Here is a 20,151-nt window from a genome sequence, read left to right as displayed (position 1 = left end):
GAAAAAGAAGAAAAGCAAAAGCAAACTTTTCAATTATGCCAAAGGCTGGCATGTTTAACCCACCTCGCCCAGCACCTCTCAGATGCTCTGATAGTCCAACTAAGGAACAAAAGGGGCATCTGCCACCTAATGGGTAGAAACCAAATTCAAGAATATTCTGCCCACCACTCAAAGGACAAATTCAGGAAATAAAGAACGGGAGACCTGGAGTAAATATTTCATTGGTCATGATGATCAAAAGATAATGGTTAATACACACACACTCAGACCTCATCCCACCTGTTGCAGGGCGGAAGCAATACCTCCAGGCCCCCCACCCTCTCCCTGGGCTTCTCCTGCCATGCCCTGCAGCCACTGCCTCACCCAGGACTCCACCCTTCACTTGGTAATTCTCCTGCCCCGTTTGCAGCTTCCCTCAACACGGTGCCTGGACGTTCACTGTGAAGAAAAGCCAAGGACTTGACCTGAGTCTGCGGTGGGCAGGGTTGCAATGTCCATGAGTCCTTCTCTACCTCCTTTCCCAAATTCTCTCCTTCTCTCCCCTCTCCCACCCCATCATTGTTCCCCGGAAACAAATAGGATGGCTTCACTGGTCAATTCTTTACATGTACAAACACCAAAAGCAGAGGAAACACCCCTGGCCACCCCCCTCCCCCCAAACCCCAGTGCTGGGAGAGCAGCCGACGGCGGACGAGGCTGCCTCGGGAACTGCGGAGCTGCTGGAGCTGTCCGGCTGTTCTGGAAACTTCTTTGGCCTCTGGGCTTTACCTGGAGGCCTCTTCCTTCAGCTCCTTGTTTTTCCGCACCTCCTCCGCGTGCTTGTCCTGAGAAGGAAGGGAGCGAAAAGGGGAGGTCACACAGGCTTCCCCGGGGATAAAAGGGAAGCCAAGGGGCAAGAGAACCCAAAGTAAAGAATTGCTGCCGCAGGAAGTGAAGAGAAAGGTCTGCAAAGATGTCCTGAGAAGGGGCAGAAGGTGGCAGGTGAGACTGGTAGGAGGCAGGTGAGCAAGCCGACTGGTGTGGCCCCAGGGAGCTCATTGACTGGGACCAACCTCCCATGGGGGACCCACCTCACAGCGACCCCAGAGCCCACCAGCTTGCCCCTCCTTCACCTGGCCATCCTGGGCTTGCACTGAGTGCATTGCTTGACTTAATGTAGGGAGCAGCTCAGTGTAGCTACGCCAGAGGAGCAGGTAGGACAGACAGGCCTCATTACAAATGTCCCCTGCACACACTTGCAACGTGACCGCTGCTTTCATTTCTGTCCATCCCCTCAGTGCAAGTTGTTTTCTTCAGCCCTTCAGTGAAAGATGAGGGCTCTTAAGTATAAATTGACTGAAGAATTTTTGGAAATGTCACCCAGCTCCAAAAAGTGGACTCACTCACAAGTGGTGTATGAGAACCCTCTTCATCGGACAGTGTAATCAAGCCAAAAGATGGGATCTGACTTCAAAGACCCATCAGCTGTGTGACCTCGACTAACTGCTGCATCAATCAGGCCTCCTCAGCTCCCTGGTTTTTAGAGAGGGCCCTAAACTGAAAGCTCTTTTTACCTCTAGAATTCTGTGATTTTAGTGTTCACCTCTAGGGCACATTGTGGTCTGCCTTACATCCCTGTTCATTGTGCATCTGTCTGGGTCCTCTATTGGACGGTGACTTTCTTGGAGACAGGGAGCACATCTTTTTCTTCTTTCCCAGTTCCTCCTATGGCACTTTGCACATGGCAGGTGCTCCATAAATATTGTCTCTGCCAGACCCTGGCAATCATCCAGATAGTATCATATCCAGATACCAAAAGTCAGACTGGAGTAGGCCTACTGAGGCAATCCAGGAGCCCAGGATATACCTTAAACTATGAATCCATCCCTGAGAAAGCCCTAGAACTTTCTATGGCCCTGGGGAAAGTGTGGGTAGTGTTGTATCTAGGGCAGTGGTTCTAAACCTTGCTATGTATCAGCATGACCTAGGGAATTTGTTATACTGCTGGGTCCTCAGGCGCCCCATGACAGTAGATCAGTAGGCTCCCAAGGATCTGTAGTTTTAAACTTTACACCAGCTGAATCTGATGTGGATGATCAGTGACCCATGCAGATACCGACACAGAAAGCATTGGCTTGGAGCAGGGCAGAAGCCACACACCTGTCTCTTATTCCATCTCCCACATTCATCAGTGGCCAAGGGTGCAAAGGAGTCAGTCAATCCCAAAGGAGTGGTGCCCACTCAGATTCTGACTCTGACATCTTGCTTTTTTGAGTCTTACTCCACCTCCATAGCTATTACTCCACAGTGGGGGGCTTCTCAATCCCTTCCCCTTGGAATTGACCTCCACGTGAGCCTCTGGGCAGAACCCTAGATTTCTGGGCTCTCTTTCTTTGGTCTCCAATGGTCCCCTCTCTGGCAAAAGGCCAATAGGATGATTGTGGGCTGGCCCCCCTGAAACAGGGGTTGAAAGAGTCCCCTGGACTTACATAGCCAGAGAATTGGGTTCTGGTCCCAGCTGCACTGCTTAGTGGCTGCGTGACCCTGGCCAAGTTATTTGACCTTCTCTGACATGGTTTCCCCATCGATTAAATAGGGATAACACTGTTCTGCTTACCTCATGCATTTGTTGTGAGGATAGGAGTTGGAAGAAGTAAAAGTGTTTTTGCCATTTTTTAAGTACCATATCATGGCTCTAGCCCCAATTATTTCTTTTGGGTTTGGCCTGAGAGCCCATGCCCCCTTTTTACGGCAATCTCAGATTTTTTTTTCCTGCAAGAGTTTATTCCTAGCCATCCCTCAATAACTGGGGAAGACTGAAATGAGACCCAGATCACTTCCCTCCCATCTGATACTTGGTGGAGGTCTTACTGCCCCTAGAATGGTGGAGTGTGAGAGCGGAAGGGCTGCCACATGCTGGCTAGCTGCAGGGCCTATGCAACATTCAGATCCCCTGTAAAGAAACCAATCTTTCTAGTAGCTGTTGCCAAGGGCCTGAGACTCTAGGTGGATGGGCAGGAAGGAGTGGGGACCACGCTGCTCACCATGGGACGAGGCCACCGATCGGGTCCCGGGAGTCACCGCGCAGCAGGCGGCTCCTGGAAATAAAACACAGAGCTGGAGCTCTCCCAGGAGCTGCAGGAGAAACTGGGGCAGGCTTGAGACTCAGGAAATGAGGCCAACGTGTTCTCAGCAGAACGGGCTGTTATTCTGCTGACACGTGGGACCAATCCCAGTCTCTCACGTTTCTCTTATATAGGTGACACCATTTGGTTTATTGACAAAGGGCAGAATATTGGAAAGACCAGTGACTCACTCAGTCCATATCATAGGTTTGGAGAGAATCATGTTTCCTGCTCAATGGTCAACTCAACTTATCATGCCCTTGGCTTAGAGCCAAGAGCCCAAGTCATCACCTTTCATTAAATCGAATCAGTCCATTCAAGGATGAACCAGGAATGTACAACTGCTTGTTCATCCTTACTCTCTTGCATTAAGCAGGCTTTCTCTAGAAGATAAGAGGTCTAATCTCCCTAAGACAATGAGAAATTTCAATTGTGTAGCTGCGCATAATATCCCCCAAGGAATTCTAAAGCTCAGCTCGTTTCTTGCCAATGACTTCCCAAAACATCCCTTGAAACTCTGTAAGGATCCAGCCTAACAGAAATACCCCCTTTCCTACCTGAGGCTGTTTGCTACCTGAAATAATATGTAGGTCCTTTATACTTGCCATGTAAGGAAGAGAGTGTTCCAGGAGTCTCTTCTCTCACCAAGAACACTTACCTTCTCTTGCAGCCGTTCCAACATGGCGGCAAGGTGGGCCTCCCGGTTCTCCTTATTGGATTCCATCTTCTGAGCCAGTTTTTCCTTAGCCATCTTGATGAAATTGTTGTTTTCCTCAATGGCTTTTTGGATCACCTCCCGCTCATGTTCTCGTTTCTCTGCCAGGTGCTTCAGGAGCTCAGCTTCCTGGTACTAAGGCAGCACAAAGGGAAAAAGAGGCCCTTGAAAGTGAGCATGCCATGGTGTGTTTTCACCATAACTTAAGAACTCTACACCCAGAATGCAGCCTCCCTGAGCCTGGTCCCTGGCCCACTGGCAGGAAGCAAGGACACTTTCTGGATTCTCCCACCATTCCCTCAGTTCTTTTTTCTCATTGCCTTCATTCATTCCCTCCTTCCTTTATTCATTCACAAATACTAGATGACTATATACCATGTGCCAAGCACTATCCTAGCAACTTGGGAAAGAAAAAAGTCTCATAGAGGTAAGACATATATATATATATAACTCTAATCCAGACTAGCATGTGACATATGCCTTAAGAGGTAGAGAGGAAATGCTGTAAGAATCCAAGGGAGAAGAAGATTATTTTCTGCTTCAAAGATGAAAGCTTACATAAAGATGGCACCAGATTTGGGCCATAAGAATCAATAGGAAGCACAGAGGGCACACAAAGGGTGGAAGGATACCATACCATGACCTTCTCCTTCCCCCAGTTAAGGAGTCCTTTCCTTGATTGTCTAGCCTTTCCATAAATCCTTAGTGTTTGTCAATGTCTTCCTCCTGTTAGTGTGCATACTAGGCCACCTCTTGGACATATGTAATGCAATGCCTTATCCCTCTAACCAAACTGTAAGCTCCTAGAGACCAGGGATCTTTACTTCCTTGTTTCCCTCAATGGTACCTCATTATCTGCCTTGAACATGGGAGGGGCTACTTAAATATTTGTAGGTTGGTGGTGACTTGACCTCAGCTCAGAGCCACCTCTTATCTTCTCCAACTCCCTCCTGTCATGCTGAGTTGGAAGAAAGAAAGGACAGCACTTACCTTCCTTCGCTCCTCAGCTGCTTCTAGTTTCTTCTGGATCTCTTCCAGTGATGGGTCTCGCCGCCTGGGTAGGGAGGCATTGAACTCAGGAACCCCATCAAAGGAGGGTGGCTTCAGGATGACTTCAAAGGACTGGCCCGAGGTACATTTGTTCAGCTCGATGACTTCCATGTCAGAAATTACACACCAGTTCAGGTCCACTGTGTCTGCTGCAGAGAGCAGGAAACAGGCTGCTCACCCCCTGTAGACTAGATGGGCACCCCAAAAGCATGCACACATGCATACATATATGGGAAATCTGGGGTCCCCAAGGCAAATCAAAGACCAGTGTTCTGGGTTGGTCCTGAACCTGGCACCTAATAGGGTCAATGGGCTCCAGTGGGGCTGAAGGAGTTGGTAGCCACAGCAAGGGCTCAGGCTCCAAGAGTAGAGGTCCCAGGATTTGTGGTTTCTAATAATGGCTGTAGCAAATGCTTTTGCTTTTGCTTCTGCAACAAGGCTCCTCCCATACTTGAGCTCTTGCTCAAATTGTCCTGAGTGGTGGCCAACAGTGGTGCATTTGCCCACCACCCACCACCCATTCACTCCTCATCCCACTACCAATCTGATGGCTCATCCTGTTGCCACCTCTCCCCTGCTCCCTCCTACCCTGCTCTCTTCTTTCTCTCCAGTCAGCACTGTCTTTCCGCTGGCTTTGATCTTTCCTCCTACACTGTCTCCCACACCAGCCTAGACAGAAAAAACAATCTCAGGTAACCCAAGCACTCTCATCTCTCATTTCCAGAACAAAACTGTCCCTTCCTTTTAATCCCTGGGAAATTAAGAGGTGACCTGTTCCCTCCCCTCCCTGAGCAGAACGTGGTCATTCAGTGCTCCCTGCCAGTGTCCTGGGACCCTATCACAGGTCCCAGTCAGCATAGCCCCCTCATTGGGTGATGGCAGGTGGAAGTCCTCTCTCTACCTCTGGACTCTCAGAGCATTCTCCACCATTCGCAGAGGAGGCCTGTCAACCGTGGAATCTAGTGATTTATACTGCATCTTGTCTTCTATTCTAGGTGCTCTCCAAGGGCAGAATCTCTGTCTGCTTCACCTCTGTATCCTCCACAGCATCCATTTGTTAAATGAATGAAGAAAAGCTAAGATCAAGGTCACTCGGCAGAGGGTCTGATTCAGATTTTCAACTGCTGTCTAGTCCCCCAGCTGCAGCCCCACACCAGGCTTCACATGGTGCTTAGACCCTCAGAATAAGCTGTGGTGATTTTCCTGGCTCTAGGAAAGAGAACGTGATATGGGGAGGAGAGTTTCATGAAATTGGGACAGGAGTGTGGTATTCATGGATACAAGCCCAGGAACCCTCCACAAGTTCCTCTCCCAATGGTGGCCCTCACTTACCTTCATATTTATAGGATGATTTATTCAGGGGGTCGGCCAGAAAACAGGAGCAGAACAAGGACACCAGTGGAAGCTCCTTCATCTTCTCTTTGTAGGCTGCAGAAACACCAACAGGACAACATGGTGACCCCTACTAGACTCAGAAGTCAGCCTTCGTGAGAGTTTGGGTGCCTGAGCAGCAAGGGGTGACCAGGCTCCACAGAGGCACCTAAACCACCCAGACCCACCCCTTGGCTGAGGATCCAGCCCTGTTTGCCCTGAGCAGCCTGGTTTAGGATTCCTGTGTGTGATTAGATCCACTTCTATCCATCTTATTAGAACCTGAGCCTTCCAGAGCACCCAGATGATCCCATCTTCTCCTCAGTACATTGTTTCCCTTCTTAGTACTGAATGCAAAATGCCTTCAGGTAAAGACCACAAGCACTAGTGCCTTTGCCCCAGCCTGGCAACCTAGACCTAGTTCTCTATTTCCTCATGCTTGCCAGAATATTTCATTTACTTTGCTCCAAGATGCAGGAAATCCACACTCCATTTTACTCAAAGCATTCAGCAGTGCTTCTCTGAAAGGTAAAGAAGCTCACCACCATCCCTCTAGTCTTGACCCTCACTGAGTGGCAAGGTCAGGATGTGAGTCTTCTCTGACCTTCCCAGTGCAGTGGTCAAAGCCAGAGGTGCTGGTGTCCATGAGGGCTGGAGGAGTTCCCACCACCGTCTAGCCTCTTCGTGTCAGGGGAGGATTTGAAAAGCAGGAAGTCACAGGTTAGAGCTGATACAGTGAAGTCCAGCCCACCTCTGCTCTGGCCCTGGCATGTGCTCCTGCCAGTACCCCCACCACTCTGGGGCCAATGCCCTTTGTTTTAAGCTCCACTATGTTCAAGCTCTCTCTGTTCTCAGCTAAACCCAGCACAGTGCTCAGGCACTCTCCTCATCGTTTCCTTTTACAAATTGAAAACATAATTAAGTGTAAAATAATATATGTGCATTGTAAAAACTTTTTAAAAACACACACAGATGAGTAAAAAGGAGGAAAAGCTCAATGGTGATCCCACCCATCATCTAGACATAACTTCTTTTAACCCTTAGGTGTACTTCCTGTCAGTCTTTTATCCTTCTCTGTGCCTATGTAAGTACATATATGTGTGCACAGAAATATCTTATGCTGTGGGGCCCCATCACTTAAACAGTTTTTGTACATACCAGCGAGGGTCATGTTTTCTGGAATGTGAGGGCTGAATCCGGCTGAAAGTCACAAAGTAGGTCTGTCACCAGCTCAGGATGCTGTCACAAATCTGAGAAAGAGAATATTTTACCACTGACAGGTTATTCCCTTAAGAAAGGTCTTTATACAACTGGGGAGGGAATCCCAGGAGGCACCTGGTCTGCTCCCACCTCCAGGAACTCTACACACCCACTCTCCCTTTCCCAAACACAGACCCCTGTTCAACATCACCACAATCAAGTTCAGTTTCCATGCACAAATGATAGTTTCATAATTAGCTTTCTAGTCTCAAGCCCCCTGAGTATCAGACATGAATTTCCCGAAACTGTATGTGTCAAGAGGTGTTCATTTGTCTCCCTGTGCAGCTTAATGGCTGGCCTAAAGCAAAGGTTAGGGTGAGAGACAAATCCTAAGTCAGAATCACTTGGGAGGTTTTCAAAAAATAACTCTGTGTCCTGAATTTCTCCCTATTCCCATCCCAGACCCCCCTGCCCAGCCCGTTCTGATATGAGATCAGAGGGAATTGGACAGAGGATGTCAAAATACTACTCCAGATGGCCCCTCACTCACTACCCACCAAGAACCTCTTGTCTTAAACACTCCTTGACCCCATTTAACATAACCCTGGACTACAAGAGAGACAAACATTATTACAGAATAATGTCATCATAATGTAGTTGGTGCAGAGATGGAAATTACGCCACCAGCTTTCCTGGGTCTCCAGCTTGCAGGTGACTGATTGTGGGATTTCTCAGCCTCTATAACCACATGAGTTAATCCATCAGAATAAATCTCTTTCTTGATGCATCCTATTGGTTCTGTTTCTCTGGAGAATGCCGACTAATACAGTCACCCTCAGTGGTCACTGTGCCAGCAGAGGGTGGTGTGAGCCAACAGTTTCACTGCCTGCATCTCAAAGGCAAAGGGCTCTGAGACTGATGTAGAGCCCCTTTCCTTCCTTAATGAGGTGTCTTCCCTCTGGCAACGGGGGTCTGTATTAGCTGTGAATGGGCAGGGGAGCCAATGGGAGCAGGGGGCTCAGCTTTAGGATCAGACCAATGTGGAGTCAAACTCAGACTTGATCTCACTTACTAGCTGTCACTCACATGTCCAATTTGCTTTCTCCATCTTAATTCTGCACCAAGTTGCACAAATTCAATAAGAAAAGCATATGTACAGCATCCAGCAAAAAGGAGGTACTTAATAAATGTGAGTTTCTTTTCCTCTGCCTTTTCCATCAGGTAGCCACCACCCACACACCTGCTTCAGAGTCACTGCCCTGGTCCTCACCAGCTCTGCAATTAAGGACTGTAATCTCCATTTGTAGATGAGGAAACAGAGGCTCAGAGGGTTTATGTGGCTTACTCGGGGTCATGAGGTTAGAGAGTTATAAAAGCAGAGATTTAAAGCCAGGTCAACTGGCCTTAAAGTGCTCTCTTCCCTGCAGCGTCTTTGTGTTCTCTGGAGTCAGAGGCCCCTGCCATGCACCACCCTCCTCGCTATGCAGCACAATGGGCCTTTTTCCTCAGAGTCAAGCTGATCCTGACAGTACCAGTGGGTCCCTGAACAGGGCCTGGATGTGACATCCCTGGTCACGAGGCTCCATTCCACACAATTTTGGCTTATAACCAGGCTGATTGATGAGGTGACTGGCTGGGTGAGCGAGCCCTTGCCGGGAGAGGGAGTAGCATTAGACTTAACCTAGGTAATGGATCTAAAGCAGGGGGTCCAAGTAAGTGAAGTGAGGCAGAGAAGGACACTCTGAGAAAGAAGGGGGACTGAGCTGGACTTTTTCTGTAGGGGTAGGTACCTGGAATGAAGGACTGTGCCCCTCAGCCTGAGCTGGGCATGATAATTAAGGCCATCCACTCATGGAGCACGGATTACAACTCCTGTCCTATCCCTATTAATCTTCACATGAGGCTGGGCTGACAAGACAGGTATCATCAGCTTCACTTTCAGATATAGAACCTGGGGCTCAGAGAAGTTAAGACTCTTAGCTAAGGTCACACAGCTACTTAGTGGTAGAGCTGGTTCTTTGATCCAGGTCTTCTCACTTTTAAGTTCTTCCTTTGTGACCAGGGGAGAGACTGGATGCTAGTTCCTCCATGGTTCTGGGGACTCAGGAAATGCCAGTCTGGCCTGTAGATATGGTTTAATTAAAGACATGAATAGGTGCTTTCTATACTTCTATGGAAGATACTGTGCTAGGAGTTGTAGGAGCATAAGGAACCAGGTAGAGAACATAGGTCAGAGACACTGAGAAGGAAGACTAGGGCATGGAACAGGAGACACTCCAGAGATGGGCAGAGGTATGCATAGCCAAGGGATTAGTAACTGAGAGCTCTCTGTTTCACAGGGCTGGAGTCTACATAATCAAAAATGTGTATTTATAGAGCATCTACTATGTGTCAGATATTTTCATTTTCATTTTCATAATAACCTTATGATGTAAGGATTGTTGTCCCCATTTTATAGATGTGGAAATTGAGGCTCAGAGAGGGTAAGTGACATTTCCAGGGCCATCCAGTGTAGTGGATTGAATGTGTCTCCCAATAAGATATGTCCTCATGCTAACTCCTATAACTTGGGGATGTGACTTTATTTGGAAAGGGTCTCTGCAGATTTAATTAACTTAAGGACTTCAGGGTCATATCATTCTGTATTATCTGGGTGGCATCAAATATAATGACAAGAGTCCTTATAAGGGACACACAGAGAGGAGACAGACAGAGAGGAGAGGCCATCTGAAGAGGGAGGCAGAGATTTGACTGATGCAGACACAAGCCGAGGAGCACCTGGAGCCACCAGAAGCTGGAAGAGGCATGAAAGTTTCCTCCCCTAAAGTCTTTGGGAGACTGTGACCCTACTGACACCTTGATCTTGGACTTCTGGACACCAGAACTGGGAGAGAATTAATTTGTGTTGTTTTGAGCCACTAAGTGTGTGGTCATTTGTTACAGCAGCTGCAGGAAACTAATACACGCAGTAAGAGATGGAGCCAGGGTTCAAACTTGTGATTCTTCCACCTTATCTCAGCTACTAGTGCTTATACAAAGTTGACTTGTTCCTTAAGGTAATCTGTATATTTGTACTTATGGGTACAATAAATCCTTATGCCATAGTCACATCATCTCTATTGCATTCAAGACCCAAAAGATGTTGCTGCCTGTGGGACATTCTGAGAAAGGATAGAAGGGGGCAGGAGGTAGGGCATAGACTCTTCAAGAAGGCCAAGCAGTGAAGAGGGGTCCTAAGCCATTGGGTGGTGGCTGCCAAAGCAGGGGGCCTGACATTGCCCCTAATTAACATGGAGCATCAGAGTTGAATGGGTCCAGTCATACCCATGGCCTGGAGGCCCTTTAGAACAGCTCTGAGGCCTCTGTTCCCCCCATCTTAGAGCACCAGCAGCTCAGATCATTCTCCTGGGCATGTCCAGTCAATCCAAAGGCCCACAAACCAGCCTTAGTCTCTAGGCTTGGTCCCTACAAGCTTCTCACTGTCAAATCTATTAAATGACTTGGTGGCTTGGGTTAGCTTGGGTTACATTGTCAGGCCACAGCAAAATACCTGCAATGCAGTAGGGCCACCAAGCCTGTCCTGCATCTGCCAGAGAAGGGCATTAAGGGATGTTATTGCTCAAGGTCAAAGAGGACAAAATGCCAGGAATTCAGGGAGGCAAGATGAAAATTAAGAGACAATAGAGGCCAGAGTAGACATGAGCCAGGCCCATTGGGGGAAATTCTATCCAAAACGTTACATATCAGAGCATCATAAGGCAAAACTCTGTGCTGAGACAAACCTCTGGCCCTCATAGAGGCTCTTTGCATGGTTTCTGTTATGGCAGAGGCCAGTCCCAGGCCTTGGCAGCACTAGGGAAGACCAGGACAATGACTATATCTGAAAACTCTGTGCTGAGACAAACCTCTGGCCCTCATAGAGGCTCTTTGCATGGTTTCTGTTATGGCAGAGGCCAGTCCCAGGCCTTGGCAGCACTAGGGAAGACCAGGACAATGACTATATTCAGCCATAGCAAAGATCAAAGCAGTCCCCAACTCAAGGTAGATGAGTTACACCCACTCAGTCAATAGCCACAGAAGCAGAGCCCACAACAGTGGCTTCCTGACTCTTGCCCAGCGCTCACTCCCCAGCACTTTTAATGGGTGCAGGCTGCTGGGCATCCCAGCCCCTGTGCTGGCCATTATTGATCTAGCATAGCAGGTGGTAAGAGGACTCAAGTTTCAGACAGCAAAGGTCAGAGGGTTCTGGGCTTCTGAGGCAAATCAGATTCTGCAGGTGCCTCTATCCCTGCCATGGCTTTGGAACTTGACAGTGTGTGGGCATGCGGACTGGATTTATTGGGGAACAGAGAAGACCCACTGGGCTGCATGCAGGACTCATTGGGACCAATTGGTAGAATAGCAATAGGAGGATGAGGGACCTGCAGACTAGGGAAAACATTTGTACTTTATATTTTATTCCGTAGGAAGGCACTGACATCTTTGGACTGAGAGGGGAGAGGGGAAATGGGGATGCTGATGATAATACCAAAAAGAATAGCTACCACATCTTGAACACCTGCTTGGTACTAGAAAACTCACAAGCATTATTTCAATTTCTTCTCTGAGGTTATTTGTGAGAGGGAACTTGAAGCTCAGCAGAGTGAGGTTAATGACACAAAAGCCTACAGGTAGTAAGAGCAGAGCTGGGATGTTCATTAGCTGCTACTCAGGCAAAAAGATTCTTCCGGCAGCATCAGCTTGGGGAAAAGAATAGGAGAGGAAGTTTGGAAGCCAGGACTAGGCACAAAGTGATGAGGACCCGCCTAGAACAAGTAACAGCCTCAACTGTTTGCATCCCCCCCAGTACTGTTTCCCTGTTTGCAAACCAATCTATACATTTACTCCAGCTCCAGCATCTAAGAGTCTATGTATAGAAAAGCAAGTGATCACACATTTTTGTTGATAGATTGAACCATTAACCTAATTGGTAGAAATAATTAGTTAGCAATAACCCAACCGAGAAGAGACCCAGGCCATAAAGAGACAAGACGCAGAATGAGTATGTTTTGATTGGCAGACGGGGTGGCTGAGAGAGAAGGTCTAGAAATTAAGGCTGTTGACTGAAGGGGGATCTCGTGTGGCACTGTGGGGGAAAGATGTCTAAAGTGAAGAGGTCAGAGCCCCCAGTTTTCCCCTCGAACGTCAGAATGTCAGCAATGGAGTGGAGTGATTTTCTGATCACTAGCCTGAGGGTCTCAACTAGGACAGCCTCACTCCCAGAAATATACGTGGGACTCTCTGATGGTCACTAGACTAGAGGTGCTCCAGGCCTTTAGTGGGCAACAGCTGGATAAACTAAACACTCTGAACTGCACATATCCATCCCACACAACCAACAACTGTCCCTTCCAGAGTGCCAATATGCTCCTCCCGGGGATCAGAGATCTTGAGGTCACACTGGCTGAGTTGGGACCAGGGTCCAAACCTTTGAATTCCAGTGCCCTTGCCCTTCATACTGAGCCCTTCCCTCCTCCCACACACTAGGACATGAGGGGAAAACCCACGTGGGGGCCACGTCGGGGAGCAGCATGAAAAGATGGGGATTTAAAGTGACCGGAAATGGTGCCCCATGCTCCCAGGCTTTCTGTAATGCAGTCGATGACCAGGAGCCAATAGAGATGAGCACCCAGTTCTCTGATGCTGTGGCATCATGACCATTTACTAGGCGCACCCCTGATCTCCTGAGGCACCTCTGACTGCCCACACTCCCCAAGGGAGCCAGTGTTTTATTTATCACTGCAAAGAATGCCCAGATAAGGCTTTCAGGATGTGTCAAATCCTATGTGGACTATTTTTGAAGGGTAAGAAACTAATGCACATGCAAGTGGCTTGACTAGAGTGGTCCCTGGTGAGGGTGTTCAGAGAGGATAGACTCTGGCGTGGAATCAGAGCAAGGACACAGTGATCCGGGACTTCTAATCATGGGCAGAAGAGGGAGGTGGCTCTTTAGGTCTGTGCCAATTACTAGTCCTGTTGAAGTGATGTATGTGCCTGAAATCAGCTGTAGAACCTACCTAAATGTCATGGAATCCTATCTCTGCACAGTAACCCTGGTTATTTTGTGCAGATCAGAAGACTTTGACTGAAAGCTATATGTCTTATCTGGGCAAAAAAAAAAAGGAGATAAATTATTTTTTCTTGAATGTGGTTCTTTCCACAATATTTATTGACTATATAATTCAGTGCCAAGCCCTCAGCTGGATCCTAAAATAACCGCAGGGGTCTGGGGTGATGCAAATGTGAAACAGGTCCCCAGGGTGAGAATTTGGAGCCTCTGAAAGTTTTGCAGATGCTGTGTGGGTCCACAGCAATTCCCCAGCAGTAGCAGGGACCATGTTATAAAGGGAGAAGGAACAGATACTAGAGCACAGGCCAAGACCGGACCAGTGAGACCCACAGAGGGCGAGTGGGCAAAGCGCAACAGTGTGTAATCACTGCAAAGCCGGCTTTTGGGAGCTGGCGCTTGTCTAATCACCACCCCAGCCTAGGTTGCTTCTAATGGCTTCACGAAGAAGAGATGGTGAGAGCTGTGGTCAGAAGCAACTCCCAGACAGCACCTAACGGGCTTAGAAATGCCATTTTGGTTGTGTTTCTAGGAAACAAAGAGGAGTCACCTGTTGGCAAGCACAGCGTCCAAGGATCCCCTCCCCGTTTTAACAGCTACGTTGGGAGGCCAGCCAAAGAAGGAAAATTAAGTCTAGAAAAACGACAGTCCCAAATAATCTACAGTGGCGGCACTTTCTGGGCTGCTTCTGTTTTCCATTCAATACGTACAGAAGAATCAACATATTAGAAGCAAAATTCCAGGGCACGGACTTGCATTCAGGGTCGCTGGATGGAGTGCAAGGCATTGCGACCCTGGGAGATCCTGGACTCAGAATACTTGGAAGCCCTACTAATCTGAGTCCTAGTCACACCAGTAGCAATATTTTGGAGTGCTTTATAGTTTACCAGACACAAATACATTTTATATGTAATGTTTTAATTACAAACATATTAATATCCTATTTCAGAACACCTATGTGACAGAGAAAAGAAAAGAAATCCCTGTCATCTTGCTACTTTTCACTGTTGGCATTTCCTTCTAGTTTTTTTTTTTCCTTCCTAATGTCCATTATTTCTAGATAGTTGTAAATTGGGCATATATATTTTATCACTGCATTCTCTCCAAATCCTATAAAATAGGTTCTATTATACCCATTCTACTGATGATCAGTTCAGGCAAGTGACTTGATGTGCCCAAAGTCATACAAGCAGAAAATGATAAAGATGGGATTTGAACTAACGCCTTCAAAGTTCCATGGTACTTTCTCATATCCAAGGCCAAGTGTAAATATAAGTAGGATGGATGATTGCCTAGGGCATGTGGATGAAGGGCGCACAAAGCCTTGCCTGCCCCACATCTGCCTCCCAACCATGGGCAGCCCCAGGGCTTGAAGTTCTCACCACTGAGTTCTTTCTTACAACAGGCTTTGCCTCAGAAAGTCCTGTTCAAATGCATACACATGCCCTATCAAGTGTAATAAATTAAATCACTTTCACATCAGCAGAGAACAAGCAATAGATCTGTAGGCATTTCCACGGGTCAAGCTCTCTGCCCGTAGATGGGAGGAGCCAGGGTGATCCCTGGCATCTCCATTTCCCACCCTTTTCAGATGAAGAGACAGAGGACCAAAGAGGGTCAGTGCCTCTCCCAAGATTAAGTTGGAGGAGCAGAGCCAGGTTCCCAACCCACATTTAGCTACGACCAAGGAAGATTCTCATCTTTTACAATATTATTCTTGTTTTCTTTATTCTTTCATTCTTCCCCAGTGCTTTGCAAGTTTTACATCTTGTTTTAATCTCCAAGTTAAAAATCATTTATATCTATGTTTTATTACATTAAGAAGAAAACAGTAGCGAATGGTTTTCTTTGTGAAAGATGAGAGATTTTGCATGCTTTTATTTCCTTTCACCACAAACCTTCTGATTTTGTCACAGTGATCTGTATTTTCAGTTCTGGATTACTATTATTGATTTCTTTCTTAAATTACTCTTTCAACAAATATTTATTGAGAATCTACTCTATGCATTACGTTAGGAAGGTGCTGGGAAGTAATACAATGATGAATTTAGTAGACATATTCCTTAGCCTTAAGATATTGGACATTTGTGTTCAGCTCTATAAATATGTTGATAATAATTAGACAAAGACTCAGGGCCCCCAGGTGGATCAATTGATTCAGCATCTGACTCTTGATTTCAGCTCAGGTTGTGATCTCAGGGTTGTGAGATCAAGACCTGCGTCAGGCTCTGCGCTGGGCGTGGAGCCTGCTGAAGATTCTTTCTCTCCCTCTCCTTCTGCCCCCCCCAATAAAGAAAAATAATTAGACAAACAATCTAAATTCTAGTATTTTCTTTGTCACCATTATCAATACCATATCTGCTCTGTACCTGAGTTCTTTAATTTGTTAAAAAAAACTTTTGGCTAGCTAGACAGACTACTTCTGGGGTAATATATTCCTCAAACAGGGTTCATGGAATACTTACTGAGTCCTTACATATCTGTTTGGTGGCAGATGAAGAAGACAGATACACCTGTCCCAGAATCAATAGTCAGGTAAGTTGTATTAGCACTATCAGCTAATGGAATCTATCCACCTGTTTCCTCATTCTTGGTTTCAACTTTGCTTTCTACCTGGCTTGCATTTCTGGGCACTGACCCCCAAACGATCCACTGGAACTCTGCACACTGCCTCACCCCCTCGCCCACTGGGTCTCTCACCCTACAGTCTGCACTCAGCTCCCTTCTCTGGATTCACAATCCCTGGTTTGTTCTCTGAACTCCCGGGTTGCCTGTGCTCTGCCATAAATTAGGCCAATCACCCCAGAGCCCTACCCCTTCCAATCTGTTCTGTCCTCTTGCCTCCTACCACCTACCTCAGACAGAAGGACCCTAAGGGAATGGACACACGGCAAAGATCAGTTTGAATGGATAAAAAAGACCAGTGAGAGCTGGGGAGGGAAGGCAGAAGCGTAGGTGTGTGTGGGGAAGCCGGGGTAGTGGACCTCTATCTGTGTATTTTCCTGTCTTCCTAGTGGAAATAAAAATGTAAAAACCTGCAAAATGCTTTTTAAAATATCAGAAGAGGTTTTTTTTCCCATACTCTTCCTCAAAGAAAAACAGAAAAAATAATCTTTTTCCGGACTATCACATCTCTAAATATAGCAAATTCTAACTTAATAAGCAAATTAAATTTTACACGATGAGTGTTTATTAGCCAAGCCAAAAAAAGCAGGGGGGAGGGGGAATAGAGTTTGTTTCTCTACAGAGCATTATAAAACACATTTTGAATGTTTTATAATTTTCTCCCAAATTTCTATCCTCCTCCCCAAATAAATGTCTCATTTCTGTCTACCTATGATTTCAAAATCTCTGGGAATTCTGTATCTCCAAATGATAGTCTCCAGTTAAGTGAGAAATAATATAAAGATATCAAGGGGGTCTGGAGAAAGGATCTTAAGACTTCGGGAAAAATTAAGCCCTTCTGAATTATGATTTTGATTTTGAAAACATCCAATTATTTAAAATCAACAGCACAAAAGATCTGAATTTTCCCATTCTTTCTATACTGTTGGTTTAATGCAGACACTCTGTCCTTCTCTCTTTACCTCTCTCTTACCTTCCTTCTCTGCCTTCTTTCCTGTCACACCTTACTCTCTGGATCTCAGTTTATCAATCTTTATTGCTCTACTTTTAAGTCTTATCTGTCAGCACACTTACATCCCATATGGCAAATGTGGTTTAAATGACCTAGTCGGATGAGAGAAGGCAGCCAAACTTGCTTGGCCCTGGGATTTCTTTTATTGAGCCAAAATGAAATCTAAATATTAAGCAAAAAAAATGCAAGACACTCTCACCACCCCACCAGCCAATAGTATGTCTGTTCAACACTCTGCTCAGGAAGAACAATATTAGACCAGACTTCTCAATTTTTGATAGGTCCTTTAGAACACAATATCTCCCTAAAGAGACACAGTTTTCCACTTAACACAGTACTTGGACTTTGGACACCTATATTGTACGTGGTCATTGGGACGTGTTTGAACACGACAGTTCTCCTTGCAAGAAGTTCATAGTCTATGATATGGATGAATCTTGAGGACATTATGCTAAGTGAAAGAAGCCAGTCATAAAAAGACAAAGGCTATATGATTTCACTTATATAAGGTATCTAGAGTAGTCAAATTCACAGAGACAGAAAATAGAATGGGGGTTGCCAGAGGCTGGGGGGAGAGGGAATGGAGAGTTAGTGTTCAACAGGGACAGAGTTTCAGTTTGGAGAGATGAAAAAAGTTCCGGGGATGGATGGTGGTGATGGTTGCCCAACAATGTGAATATAGTTAATACCACTGAACTGTGCACTATAAAATGGTTAAAATGGTAAATTTCATGTTATGTGTATTTTACCACAATTAAAAATTAAAAATTTTTAAAAAGAAGTTCATAGTCTAGTAAAAGTTATCCACAGGCTTACAGTCTTAGAAAAGGTCACAAGGGTCACTTAGCCAATGTTTTTTTCTTACTGGGACCGACAATAAAGAACTGCATTTTGTATCATGATCCAGTATGTACATGTCATAATACTGACATACACACATATGTATAGTCGCTGATACATCTACATACATACACATAAATGTACATGTAACTGAAATATATTGTATTTATTTATAAATATAATAATATTTCTAAAATATGTTTATAAATATAAACATTATATTCATAAATATTTACATAACGGAAAATACATAACTAAGAAAAGGTAGAGGAAACATTTACTCCACTATATGGGATGTGTTTCGACTTTTTTTCTACTCTATTTTATCCCATTTTATTTGAAAAAAAAATACCAGTTACAACCCACTAATTGGATTTCACAATACACTATTGGATCTCAATCTGCAGTTTGAAAAACACTAACCAAGACCAGTCTCCAACACAATGCAGAAATCTCTACAGCCACCCTGCAGGTAGTCAGCCAACATCTGCTTGAATACCCTCGGTGATGGGGAGCTCACTCCCTACAATGCTCTTGGTGGATCCATCTAGCAGTTAAGGATCCTTGTCCATTCTAAACCTGTTCCAGGAGTGGCCTGGGTGGAGCTGGGGATCCCAGAAGGGCTGGGACCTGCTGACAGGTGCTCTGGCACTGGTGATGAGTGGGTTTCAAGGAGGGTGCAAGCATAGTTCCTAGCAGCAAGGTGGAGGCTTGGGGCAAGCTGAGGAGAGGGTGATGGCTGGCCCTAGAGGACAGGTAGGGTCTCTGGAGGCTCTAGCTTCGTTCGGTGGAGCTGCTAATCAGACCTTGCCCCTCTGCCTCCTCACCTCTCACTCCAGCACTATGATTATCTCCTCATCTGATGGATGATCTCATTCCCCCTGGCACCCTGCCTTTGGGAGAGGTTTCCTCCCCCTAGAGGGGGCCTCAGCCTCAGTAGAGAGAGATTCTCCCACATTCCCTCTCAACCTGCCACCCACCCCGCAGGACTCCAGCAGGCCACCGCTGGCCATCCCCTCCCAATGTGTTCTCTTGGTCTTGAGACACGGGGCTATCCCTGCCCAGGGGGTTCTGACCTGGGCTGCCTCAATATTTCTGCCCCCCCCCAAGGGGTTCAGGGGACCTGCCTTTTTTTTTTTTTTTTTCAGGACAATGGGACTCCTCCACACCTGACTGTGTCTTCCTGGGAGGAATGAGACAAAGACAGCATCACCATGTGGGGACAGACCTGGCCACTGGACAGCAAATCCCTGGTCCTGGCCCCCTGGATGAGAAGAGAGCAATCCCTAAACTCCTGGCGAGGGCAGTGGGCTGAGCGAGGAGGGGCCGGCTCGGCCACCCGCGGGGACCAGGGCGTGGCAGTTGTGGCTTCCCACAGTTTGCAGCCTGACAGCCCCCTGGCCCTGCCCAGGTAGGAGCAGGTTGACCCCAGGGCGGGGCGGGGTGCAGAAGAGGCGGTGATCTCATCGTATCCTCAGAACCAGGAGCAAAAAGTAACCCAGTGCAGATAGAGGAGAAAGAAAAGGAGCCAAGGAAAACTGTGGTCGGGAAAGGAAATGTAAAACCCAGGGCAGATGCTAGCTTGAAACGGGTCTGGGCATCAGAGCCAGCTCAGGCAAAGCCAGACTTTGAACAAAACCATTCTGCCTGAGCAACAGAACATTTTTATGCAGAAAAACTCACCATGAATATCCGACCTGAAAGAAACCCTGGCAATTCCCGCCTGCCTCTCTCTCTCCTGAGCTCTGGAATAGAAGGACTGACTCTATCCCCCCCTCACCCCTTGGGATAGCCCTATTCTTTTCACATCACCCCGTTTCCCCCAGGATTTGACAAAGTTTAATTGATCGAGTGACACCAAAAGGCGACACAAATGGTGCCAGACCCCTCACTTCTCTCTGCCACTGCTAATTTTTTTCTCTTTTGTCTGAAAAGTCTCAAATAATTTGCATTTCATTCCTACTTACCTGCAGTCCTGTTCGAGGCGAGCTGCTCCCTTCCTCACTCCCTCAATTAGTGGTACCCTGGGCTTCTCCCCACATCAGCACCGCTGCTCGCTCTGGCCATGACATCACCTCTAAGCTCTGTGATTGGCCAGCAGTGGGTTGCTTGGCAATTGGACAGCCTC

At 46.7% G+C, this 20,151-nt stretch overlaps 1 protein-coding gene across 4 annotated transcripts; it reads right to left on the bottom strand.

The window, feature by feature from the left end:
• Positions 1-203: 203 nt before the first annotated feature.
• Positions 204-20,133, bottom strand: STMN4 (stathmin 4). 4 transcript variants are annotated; one of them, XM_036104439.2, is made up of 8 exons: positions 19,991-20,133; positions 7,399-7,490; positions 6,202-6,297; positions 5,458-5,538; positions 4,810-5,018; positions 3,763-3,954; positions 3,024-3,077; positions 204-824 (listed from the first exon to the last, which is right to left on the bottom strand). In XM_036104439.2, exons 2-7 carry the CDS (start codon positions 7,409-7,411, stop codon positions 3,057-3,059), a joined length of 612 nt encoding a protein of 203 aa, XP_035960332.1. In that variant the 5' UTR covers positions 7,412-7,490; positions 19,991-20,133; the 3' UTR covers positions 204-824; positions 3,024-3,056. The 4 variants fall into 4 exon arrangements, with proteins under 4 accessions (XP_035960332.1, XP_035960331.1, XP_035960334.1 ...); XM_036104438.2 differs by lacking the exon at positions 3,024-3,077; XM_036104441.2 differs by lacking the exon at positions 5,458-5,538.
• Between the last annotated feature and the right edge of the window lie 18 nt (positions 20,134-20,151).

This window comes from Halichoerus grypus, chromosome 3 (genome assembly GCF_964656455.1).
Source record: "Halichoerus grypus chromosome 3, mHalGry1.hap1.1, whole genome shotgun sequence".
NCBI classification, from domain to species: Eukaryota; Metazoa; Chordata; class Mammalia; order Carnivora; family Phocidae; genus Halichoerus; species Halichoerus grypus.
This window is presented reverse-complemented; position numbering and strand designations above follow the sequence as displayed.

Coding starts and splice junctions, on each gene's coding strand:
- STMN4 (XM_036104438.2), bottom strand. Junction 5,539..6,201: donor ATCATCCTATAAATATGAAG/GTAAGTGAGGGC, acceptor TTTTCTGTCTAG/GCTGGTGTGGGAGACAGTGT. Junction 825..3,762: donor TGGAACGGCTGCAAGAGAAG/GTAAGTGTTCTT, acceptor CTTCCTTCTCAG/GACAAGCACGCGGAGGAGGT.